The sequence below is a fragment of the Archocentrus centrarchus genome, chromosome 16, assembly GCF_007364275.1.
Source record: "Archocentrus centrarchus isolate MPI-CPG fArcCen1 chromosome 16, fArcCen1, whole genome shotgun sequence".
NCBI classification, from domain to species: Eukaryota; Metazoa; Chordata; class Actinopteri; order Cichliformes; family Cichlidae; genus Archocentrus; species Archocentrus centrarchus.
The window spans coordinates 34329438-34341351 of record NC_044361.1 but is presented as its reverse complement, the minus strand read 5'-3'; the positions used below and the strand labels follow the sequence as shown (position 1 = coordinate 34341351).

Below are 11914 nucleotides of genomic sequence, written 5' to 3'. Positions count from 1 at the left end.
CCTGGTAAGAAGTCTCTGAAGTCACGCATTCAGTAAGCGCGTCATCACATCTGTGGCTGCTTCACATCTGAAGCTCACTCAAACACACAGAAACGTGCTGAGAATCGGAGAGGTTTGAATTCAAATGTGATGAATAAAAAGAGACAAACAGCTTCATCCTGCAGCATTCAGGCCTCACACACACACACACACACACACACACACCCTTATTGTGCAGCGCTCCCTTCAAAGTGTTTGACTTCAGAGTAGAAATCAGAGTGCAGAGCTTCAGCGTCAGACAACATGAGGAATCCTAAGCTGGACTCCATATGTAGAAAACTCAGACTTTACAAAGCTGCTGATCGCTGGAGCCAATGAAAACAGCATGGATTCAAGAGACATGTCTCTAAATGCAGCACTTTGTCTCTAAAAGCTGTTTGAGTCTGTCACAGCTGGATGAGCTGCTGTGGTTTGATCTGGGTGCAAAATGTGGTCCTGAAAACTGTAACATGATTTTAGAAAATATGCTTGAATGACTGAAAGAAACCATGATTTTAGATGCATTTTAAACCTGATTTCCTCCACGAAAAGTCAGAAAACTTAGTTGCGAATGTAAAACACACAGAAGTGCTTTTATCCCTCTGTACACACTTTCCTGTCTATCTTCACTGTTCACCATCACAAAAAGTTTCAAAGTATATCAAAGAAATCCCTGCAAGCCAAAGGCTTCAGGCTGTTCTACAGACATTGAACACCCACTAAGTAACAGCAGCTCCTCAGCAGGCTTCCAGAAGCTGGCCACTAAGGAGTGTTGATGATTATTGTGTTACATCCTAAACTTCAGCCTAAAACCTGTTTTTTTTTCTTGTCTGAATAAAGATGTGATGTGGAAGCGAAGCCGCCCAGAATCACTAAAACGAGTGTATGAAGGAAAGAAAATGTCCAGAATACACATTTAGGTTTTTATTTTACTATTGCAAATAAACACATTTAATACGATGCCATGTCATTTAAGCATTTCATACATCTTGTAATAGAAAGAAGAAGAGTCTTTAAGTTTCATATCTGCTCAGAGTTTTTACTCCTGGTGTCTCCTTTAAGACTTTCTGAACATATGAGATGATGCTGAGCTCGGACTGCACTGATCTGCCTCTAACAGACGCTCATTAAATGCACTTTTGAAAGATTTTGAGAGCAGAAAATGAGGCGGGACCGAAGAACATTTGGACCTCTAATGAGCATATTTTCACATCAGGTCAGCTGCAGGGGTCAGTTAGTTTTTTACCTTCATATCAGTAAACAATAGAAAATCTTCATCCATCATACTGAGACTCATCCACTTAGTTCACTCTACAGGGATGACCACCAGGGGTCATGTGACCTGCATGAAACCTCTGAAACAAACACCTGTGAGGTCTCTTTCAAATCCTGTTTTCGTCGTCGCTCTTCCTCTCGGCGTAAACTCCCCTCCTCCTTCTTCCCTTTTTCTCGCCTCAGTGGTTCAGGATCAAAGGTGGAAGTTTGATGCAGAGACGCAGCCGCTGTGTTTTTCCCCTCAACGAAAGCGAGAATTTCAGACTCCCCTCTCGAGGCAGATGACAGAAACGTCCCCCCAGTCTCAGTTTGCCGTTCAGGCGATGGTTCGCAGAGTTTGGTATCCTCTGTTCCTCTGAGCTCGCAGCAGAGGCGTCTGCGTGTCCACGTCTCGAGATAAAACCGACCTGCCGGCTCGCCGGAGGTGCACACGAGTCCATCCGTAGACCAGGCAGTTTAAGAAGCCCTGAGAGGCCGAAGTTAATGCCTGAAGACACAAAACACACTCGAGTCAGTGCAGGGTCACAAAAAGCACAACAGAAGCTTCTCAGCTCATCGTCCCGACATTTTCAGGACTAAAACCTTCTGTTCAGATGGCATCACGCCAGTGATTCTGGACATTTTTGACCCTTTGTATTCGGAAGTGATAAAAGACAAACACAAAATAACTAAAAGGCAACACAAAGACCAGTAAAGTGGTCAAGAAGACACAAAATAGACACAAAAAAATAAACCACAATGAGAGATGAAGTTACAACAAAGAATGGTAAATGACAAAAGTCACATAAAGAGGCACAAAAAGACAAAAAGATAGGCACAAAGCAACGAGACATATCGTGCAAAAAAGATGTCAAAAAAAAAAAGACACACAAATTCAGCAAAAACAAACCACAAAGACCACAAAAAGATCCCACAACTACCAGTGAAATGATCCAAATCAAACAAAAAGCATTTATGAGTAAGTCCTTAGAAACAAAGTCCCTGTGAAAACTGTTCAGTTACCCTAAAAAGACACAAATCCACCAAAATGAAGCACCATGAAAACACACTAATCAACCAAAAAGATGCAAATCAGCAAAAGAAGCACAGAAAGATACAAAAAAGACCCCAAACACATAAAAACCACAAGACACACAATTACTGAAAACAGTGAAACCGAGCACACAAACCACAGAGAGACAAAATGATAAAATTACAGTTAGCAGAAAAATGATTTGTGATGAAGTAAAGCACATTTTAACATTCATGTCTGCGTTTGCCCGGTTCTGGCTGACCTGTGATATGTAGAGGACGACCCCGGCTTTGCCCTGACACACTGAAGGATCCACCACTCGCAGGAAAGCCAGAGTCACCGCTGAGGAAACGACACAACAAACACACACACACACACTGAAACCTCACAAACTGCTTCTGTCATCAATAAGAACCAATCAGAATCCGCGCTGAACCCCCGCCTCAGGATTAAGACACAAACCTGGACCCCAGCAGAAGACGAAGATCGACGGGTACAGGACCATTCTCCGGTCCATCTCGCTGAACGAGGCCCGCTGCTCGCTGCCAAGGTAACCGTTAGAGGTCACGATCCGTCTGTAGATACAACGAGCTTTAACCACGAGCACCTGGAGGGGAGGGGAGGGGAGAGGAGAGGAGAGGCCGGTTTGTGTCACCTCCATTTGATGTTTGGTAGAGAAATATTCGCCCATCCATGTAACGAGTATAAACTCACCGTGATGCTCAGAAGTGTGAAGACGACGGTGATGAGGAAGACGGTGATGTGGTAGGTGTTCAGTCGGTTGCAGGTTGGGATTATTGGCTGGTGATCCAAGACCAGGAACAGCGCTCCAGTGTGCATCATCAGACACCTGGTTTGATATGGAAAAGAAAGTATTGAGCTTCTGTGTGGAATGAAAACGTTTGAATGACTTCCTGTTTTTGTAAAGTTTGAATCAGTTTCATGTGTAAACAGTTCAGGTTCTGTCCTCACCTGAAGGGTTCGCTGAAGTTGGCCTGACACTGGCTGAGGTTTCCCTCTATGATCACCGGCATCATCAGCAGCACAGGAAGCAGACTGCACACACGCACACACACACACACACACACACACACACACACACACACACACACACACACACACACACACACACACACACACACAATAGAGCTGTTTAAATGGATCCAGCTAGACGGAAGGTTTCAATTAAATGCTGTAATTTCAGACATGAACATCACAGTTTTTGTCTGTTACAAACAGTTGGTGGTCACTCACCATGAAACCAGTGCAAGGACTTTACCCGCAGTGCTCACTCTGTTGGAAACCTGCACAAAAGATCCAAAAATATGATGTAACCAGGCAGGTTCTGGTTATAATAACACCCTCAGAACCCTGAGCAGATTAAACTAACAGTGTGTTGATCACTCGCTCAGAACACCCCTGTGAGGACAGACAGGGTTTACTGGTGTGACTGGGAGGAACTGCCCAATCTGAACCCAAGTGGTCTGCAGCTGTATATTTTGGAAACTCGGGTGAAGAAAGCAGTCACCTGATCACCACCTGGTGGTGAGCTGGATCAGGTGGTGGGGAAGGATGCTAGACAGGCCTAGCATCCTCAGATATGTAGTAAGAGTGTGCTGGGAGTGTCTGACAGAGGCCATGCTCCTCCAGCAGGACTTTGACAGAATCCCAGTGGAGTCTGGGGACATCGAGTCAGAGCGGACCATGTTCCACATCTCCATTGTTGATGCAGCAGCAGCACAGAGCTGCTTCTGGTTACCACTGTGGTAACCAGAAGGGTGACACCAGAGGTGAAGGGAGCCATCAAAATGAAGGAGCCCTGCTGAGACTGATTGGTTCGTGAGAGTTCAGAGGCAGCTGACAGATACCGTCAGGCACAGACAGGCCCAGGTGGAGTGCTGCTCTGGCAGTAGCTAAAGCAAAAACTCAGGTCTGGGAGGAGTGTGATGAAACCACAGTGCAGGCTCAAAGTGATTTTGACAGACCGTCAGGAGACTCAGGAAGAGGCTTCATGGCTCCACTGTACACTGTAATTTGTATTATAGGGTCTTTGTTAAGGATGGGGACTAAAGAGTGTACTCCAGCTTCTGGGGAACCACCCTCCTCAGCCTCCCAGGGAAGGTCTATACCAGCGTACTAGAGAGGAGAGTCTGTTTGGATTCAGGAGGAACAATACGCTATTCCTGGCCATGGAACACTGGATCATCTTTTTATCCTCTCAACCAGTCTGTTTTTGCTTTTTTTATTCACATATGTGTTAATAGAAAAACACTCTAAAAGAGATCTAGAGTAAAAATAACATATAGTGAGGGGATTTTTCCTCTTTAATTTTGCTGCTCTTGCATGTGCTTTGTTCTTAGGGGGTGCTGTACAGGTGTGCTGTGTGGTGGTGTGTGTACCTGTACAGGGTATCCATCCATGCAGCTGTAGTACTTCTCTCTGATTCCTTTGTAGAGGTTCCACACGTAGTTGAGGGTGTAGAAGAAAGAGGCCATGTAGAAAATCTGAAATAGAGTTTGAAATGAGTTAAATTCTCACTCACGTACACTGCACTGATTTTCTAAATGAGTCCCCTGACATCCCTGCACCCTCAGACATCAGCATCCCCTCGGTGAGCACATAAAGAGCTAAAACCAGCAGCTGACCCGGGAGTCGACTCCTCTCAATGAAAGATGTAGGTCAGGAATGTTTTCTGGGGTTTTTCCTCTTTTCACATCTCTGCATCCAGTCTGTTTTGTCCTGGTTCTCCTGCTCTATTTCATCCCCTTACTGACCCAGTTCAGGATCTGGACTGGGTCATCCGGGCCAAATAAACCAAGCCAGCAGGACAGAACAGCTCACTACAGTAAACAGATCTGTTTACTCTGGAACCAGAACCTCAATACTCATAACTGAAACTGACAAGCGCAGGAAGTTTGGCAACAAAGACGTTATTTAGCGGGGGCCCGCTCGCTGCATGTGGATAAAGTTCGGATGCTGGATTGTGTTGTCACAGCAACACAGCCATAAAAATAAACCTCGTCTGGAGCTTGTTTTATTCTGGGTGAACGGGGTTAAATGGGCTGGAAGTGGCTGCAACTGATAAAACATTTCAAGCAGAGAGAACACTAACAGATCATCACGATCCAGCATGGTTACTTCTCAGGTGTTCCCATTTTTGCAGTTTGCACTTTTGTTTCTTTCTGACTGATTTTAGGCCCTGTTACGTGATGTAATATACTTTTGTTTCTCTTTCGAGTTTTAATTATGATTGCTGCCCTGACCTTTTTTGTGACCACTTCCTCCTTTTGTTTTTGGTGTTTTGGTGATTTGACCTTTAGGGGATGTGCTGTTAGCAGAAGACTTTCTAGCCTTGGAGGACACGTGTATAGTTGGTGCCACTTTAGTGGTCGAAGCATGTTTGTGTGTGTAAAGGTCGTTGTTATTAAAGGAGTTATTTGTTTGTTTCGGTCCCCGGGTGAAACCCAGGAGCCCCGAGCATAAAGCAGGTGTACACACACACACACACACACACACACACACACACACACACACACTGGATGTGAAAATCTCTCTGAAAGCTGGATGGTGTAACATCACTAATGATAACAGTGATTTATAATTTGATAATTGTTTTGTTTTTTTTTTTTGTTTTTTAAAGAATACTTTATTTTGCTTTTTTAGGAACAATGTTACACTTATTAACTAACAAGACAAAATCAGCTCAGGAACAAAATCAATATCTCTTAAGTAATAAAACACACCTAAATTAAAAACCTTTACAATAACATGACGCAAAAGGAGAAAACAAAACAAAACATAAAAGAAAAAAAAAAAAAGGGTGTAATTGCTTTAAATCATGCACCAAATAAAGAGTTATGAGGTCATGTGTTAAATATTGCAATATGGAAATCATCTAAAACTGATGATGTGAAAGTTTGTGTTTTTTCTTTATTGCTTCCCTATTTCAGTTGCATTTTGAAGGAGGAAGCTGCGATATTTCCAGTTGTAAACTGTGGAGTCAACTTTGGCTGATTTCTCAGGAAATACACAGGTTTGTTTTGAGGATATGGAAATCCCTCAGCAGCTCCAAACTTCACTCGAAAAATCTTAAAACTTTCCCCTAAAAAAAACAAAAGGAAGCCTGTGGTGCTGTCTGGACCTGAACTTGGTTGTGATGTTTGGGCCAGCGTGCATCACTTGATGAATGTGGAAGTGGTACCATTTGGCCACCGCGCTAAAATCACCGTACAGTCCATCGCTGTTCCTGGAACATTTTGTGTGGCGTTGTGTTGCTTTGTGACGGTTAGTGCTTTTAGAGTCTACAGTCCATCACTGTGTGTGCACAGATATGTACTCAGAGCTGTCTGATAGGTCACAGTTTGCTCATGCAACTGAGGAGTCTTCCTCACACACAAACATTAGCCGTGGAGCTCCACAGGGATCTTTGGTGGGACCTAATGCAGTCTAATGCAGTGTAGTGTAATGCAGTGTAGTGTAATGCAGTGTAGTGCTGTCACCTGCTCCACGATGTGCAGGTTGTAGCAGTGCATGCTCCGGCCGCTGCAGTCTTGAGAGAACAGAATGGCGCCGATCAGCCAGCAGACGGCGAGCAGCAGGTCGGCAATGCTGAGCAGGAACAGAGGCTGCAGCTGCAAACACACAAACACAACACAATGACTATAAATTAATAAGTACATTACACTGTACAACACAATATAAAACATTTTTCCCATGTAGATCCATCCAGTACCAGTGTTAGATCTGTAACGGTGTCCAGAACCACATTCACCAGGTCATGTTATTAAATGAGAACTGGTTCTCAAACATGTGACCTGGTAAAATAAATAAACTCTGACACTGAAGTCTCTGCTGGGAGCTCCAAATGCTCAGACATGATCTTTGCTTTTAAGCACAGAATTGAACCCAGCGTGCCTGCATTGCATATCTTTGCATCACAAACTCACAACTGAAGGAAACTAGTTGAACCAATTTAACAATGCAGTTACAGTTACAGCGATCATAAAGATATCAACTCTTTCACTTCAAATATTTAAACTGCCAAAGGTTTGCTTCTTCCAGCTTCTAACATAAAGAAGCTGCTTGCAGCTCGTAGCTCCACGTGTTTGACGTGGCAGATTTTCTTCCTGACACAACTCAGAAGGGATTTGTGTCGCCTCCTGGGATCAAACTGGAGAGCTTTCACTGCACTATCGAGCCACTAAATCACCACAATTAAATCTAGTTTTTGTCCTAATGATAGCAGGTTTTGATCCAACACATCAAGAACAAAGATATTACACTGTGCTGTGAAATAAAAAGGTTGGACGTAGGTTTGGGTCTGAAAAATTTGACTAATGTAGAAGAGCCTTAAACCTGCACATATAACCAGCAGAGGGCGACTCGTCTGGCTGTAAAAATGATTCTGATTGGACAGAATTTATGAGAAAATGAGCGTACTGCTCAGCGGTTCTTTGAGGTCAGTGGGGTGGCTGTTGCTTGGTTGGTAGAGCAGGTCACCTAATCAGAAGGTTGGTGGTTCGATTCCCGGCTGCTCTGGGCTGCATACCAGGGAAAGATACTGAACCCCAAGTTACTCTCTGACACAAGTGTTGGAGTGTGAATGTCAGATAAGCATTAGTTACATATGGAAGTGCTTGTATGAATGGGTGAATGCAAACATGTTACATCACCTTTTCTATTGGATGAGTCCTAAATGACTGACCCCAGGGACTCTTCTCCATAAAATGACGATTGGTTGCCTTGAAGTCTTTCTCTGGCATCTGTATTATTTTTATTTGTATCTGATGGGTGGGCTGGGCTACTCTGACTATAAAAATGCTCACAGTGAAAGAGTCCATGTGCATCTGAGTCTCCTTTGGTGATCTCTCTGCTCTGAGGAAATATGGCCTCATTAAAATTTTAAACAATAGGAACAGTATGAGTCCCTCTCTCTGTTTCTCAGTCAGAGCCACCACTCAAAGTGCTCAGGCTGAGGTTTCTGAAAGGGAACTTCATAAAACAATGGGTGATTTCACAGTGACTGCATCCAGCTTTTATATGCAGTTCCTCTTTGTGATCCTAACGTTAAAATTTAGACCACATCTAATAGCACATTTCGTGTGAGCATTAAAGAACAGAGAAGCGGCTGACCTCGGGCTTCCGGCTGAGTCTCCGTAACATCAAACAGGAAATGATGGAGCCTGAACCCAGAATGCTGCAAATATAAACACACAAAGGTCAGATTAAACTTCTTCCTGCATATTTACTGAAATCATACATTGAAACTCAGAGAGAAACGCTGCTCAGTGCAAGAGCGCGGCATTTTTTAAAGATGCTGTGAAAGAGGAGAAAAAGAAAAGCTCTAATCAAAAGATTTCATGCCAGATTGGAACTGTTCTACCTCTATTGTCTGAGTGCTGTGACCTCTGACCCCTCAGGTCTTTCCCACTGCTCCCACACGGGGTAAATGAACTGGAAATGAAAGCCTATTGTGTTCTGACGCAGTCCGCTACAAACGAGTCCTGCAGGACGGCTCGTTTCTGTACATCAGGGACGTCAAACAATCCGACCCAGCTGATGAGCTTTCTTCAGCACTTGGATCGTTTTCAGAACGCTCTGCAGCGGCCCGGAGGTCTTCAGGGTGCTCCACAGTAGTTTCAGAGCTCTGGACCACTTTGAGTTTGACACCCCCGCTGTGTGTTATGGGATAATGATCAGTGCATGAATGTGTTCAGTGGCCCAAACCGCTGTAATCTGTGTTGCATCACAATTTATATTTTGTGTGTTTTGTGACTGTGCAGAGTAATTCTAGTCATAATAAATGCAGCGGAGAGGAAGCAAAAATCTACAGAAATCAAATCAGAAAGTCACATTTATGTGGCATTATCAGTAAAATGTAGTCAAGGTGTGCATTTATTATGCCTCATCAGGAGGATGAAGGAGCAGTAAGCGATGAAGACACTGACCTGAGCACAGCCATCACGAGCTGGATCCACCTGACGATGGAGTACACCTGCAGGGCAACAATCAGCCTGGTCAACAAGCATCTCTACTGCACTTTATCACCACATACTCAGATACGTACACTGGAAACTAACACATTTCTTTAAAATTAAAGGCCACTGTTTTCTGTTTGTGTCCAGCTCCATGTTTTTATTCTTAGAGGAGCTTTGCATGATTCTCATCTAAATCTCTTTAAGGCCTGCGGTTGTGGATTCATTCACATTTTACTGCTGCACCGAGTGTTTGCTGCAGAACAGAATATCTTCAGACTTCCCCTCCCCAAGGTCAGTTGATATCAGGCGCAGATGTGGGAGTGAAAGTGTTAAAAATAACGACAAGAACAAACTGTGGGGGAAACACAAAAAACCCAGAGGAAGTCCAGAAATGCACACAGAGCTGAAGAAAGGAAAGCTGCTGTAATGTCAGTGTTGTTCATGTTTTCTTCTTTCTCAGATGCAACGACTGGAACTTTTAGTTCATCCAAATTTAACATGCACAACATGCTTTGCTACACTGTTACTGAGAAGCTTGAAGTCACTTTGAAGTATTCTTGTTTTTTTAAAAGGTTTAAAGGTTCACGTTCATATTTTGGTGAATTTAATTTCAACACTTTACAGCAAAAGGAGCAACAAGTTAGTCGTGTGTGCGCACACACACACACACACGCGCACACACACACACACGCACGCACACACACACACGCACACACACACACACACACACACACACACACACACACACACACACACACACACACAACACTCAGCGCTCCCCGACCTCACCACGCTACACAGAATCAGATTAAACATGGGCATCAGCCCATATAGCACAACCTGCAGTTCCTCTGGCGTCCAGCAGAGGCGCCATAGTGAGTCAGTCCCCACAGACTCCCATGTTAAAACTTAAGAGCAGAAATGAACACGTTTACAGCCTCATACAGAAACTGCTTTGGTCTCTGTAGCTAATTTCCCTCTTCTATATGATTTTATTGGGGTGTTATTGAACACTAATTAGCAGCGACAGCATAAACGGGTACTCAGCACTTCCTACAACATGCCTCATTGAGCCCGTCACACACATTCAGAGCTGCTTTTATCAGGCAGCATCAGCTTCAGTGACTTATTGAGGACACTTTGATGCACAGACTGGAGGACCTGGGGCTCGAACCACTGCCCTCCTGATTTGTGGATGACTCCCAAGCTGCAGCCAGAGTAGCTTGCTAACCAAACACACTAGCATTAGCTGATAGTGCACCACCCTCTCATCCAAACATGGCTCCAAAAGACCAACAAAGCCACAGCTAAAATGCTAACACCGAGGCCTCAAAACCAATGAGTGATGTCACGTTGGCTACCTCCATCTTTTAAATACAGTCTATGCAGATATTCATAAGCATTTTAAAATAAAAATAAAATAAAGATAAAAAAATAGATTAAAATAAAGAATACATTTGTAATATTTCAAAAAGAATGACTTATCAATAGTAAATTAAATATAGAGATTAAGACTTGATAAACGTGTTTGTTTCTCATCACCACTAACAGCCTTTTTAATGATTTCTGCCCCAATTTAACAGCCTGAATGTGATAAACTGTTTATATCTTTGTGATGACTGTAATCATGTTATTCTTGTTCAGTCATGAGCTTCAAGGATTCTGTTGGAAGTGAAACATCTGAATCTGTTTCACTTCCTTTCTTTGCAGTTAATGAAGCTTTTATTTACTGCAGCACCACAACATCAGCTTTAAGAACACAAATTTATTCCATTTCTGTTCAACCGATTGATGTGTTGAGTCGTTTTTTGGAGCAGAACAATCTGCACAAAGCTGTTTTTGGTCTCAGAGACAAAGAGCTTTGTGCCATTTGGAGTTTTGGCTGAACAAATCGAGGCTTTCTAAGACATCGAGACAGGCGAGCGGAGACGGTTTGATTGATTCATTATGAAAAACAAACCAAAATTATCAGTATGTAAATCAGACTTTGATGTTTTCCCCCTGCTCAGTGCGAACCGTCCCTTCAAGACATGACAATGAGCTGCAGCATCAGCTCATAGATGATAATAATCTAATAACGCAGTACAAATACGTAACTTACGTGTATTTTGGTGTTGGACATTTATCAATGGGGAACTGTTTAGTGAAATATGAGTGATTTTTCCAGTGCTGATTAAACCCAACAGTATGTAAAGTTGTTGCACTGAGATTTTCACCAAACTGCAGATCCTTTAATGCCTGCAGAAAATTACAAGAGCAGAGGACGTGCTGTGCAGTCTCACCTCAGTCCAGTCGTGGGCTCCTGTGGTGTTCTTCGCTGTATCGTTGGCCACCAGAATAGCGTTTGAATGCCCCATGCTGAGAGCTCAGAGTCACTGAGAATAAAACAAATGAAGCTGAGGAGCAGGTGAGCAGGTGCAGTCTGGTCCAGAAGCTGTCAGATGAGTCTGCAGCAGGCGGTCAGGACCAGCTTTTATCCTGCCCACTCCCGGCCCCTGACCACGCCCCCTGTGCGCCTGTCAGAGCGGATAAATCACAGCGGGAATCCCCACCTGCCTGACGACACCTGAGCGTCCTCATTAGCGCCCCCTCTGGACAAAGATTTTTTTCTTTACAAAGACAAATCAGTGGA

General features: G+C 43.6%; 1 protein-coding gene across 1 annotated transcript; it reads right to left on the bottom strand.

The window, feature by feature from the left end:
• Positions 1–985: 985 nt before the first annotated feature.
• On the bottom strand, positions 986–11712 carry tmem116 (transmembrane protein 116). Its single transcript, XM_030750299.1, has 11 exons — positions 11565–11712; positions 9253–9299; positions 8438–8501; positions 6805–6936; positions 4705–4809; positions 3560–3609; positions 3278–3361; positions 3020–3155; positions 2768–2912; positions 2568–2647; positions 986–1780 (listed from the first exon to the last, which is right to left on the bottom strand). The coding sequence occupies exons 1-11, from the start codon at positions 11637–11639 to the stop codon at positions 1610–1612; spliced, it is 1089 nt and encodes a 362-aa protein (XP_030606159.1). The 5' UTR covers positions 11640–11712; the 3' UTR covers positions 986–1609.
• Positions 11713–11914: the final 202 nt, after the last annotated feature.

What these genes read in the sequence shown, in the direction of transcription:
- tmem116 (XM_030750299.1), bottom strand. Translation starts at nt 11,639, where the DNA reads ATGGGGCATTCAAACGCTATTCTGGTGGCCAACGATACAGCGAAGAAC. An exon ending in GAGCCCACGACTGGACTGAG is followed by an intron (nt 9,300 to 11,564) that starts GTGAGACTGCAC and finishes GTTGCCCTGCAG; the next exon opens with GTGTACTCCATCGTCAGGTG. An exon ending in ACCTGCACATCGTGGAGCAG is followed by an intron (nt 4,810 to 6,804) that starts GTGACAGCACTA and finishes ACTCTATTTCAG; the next exon opens with ATTTTCTACATGGCCTCTTT.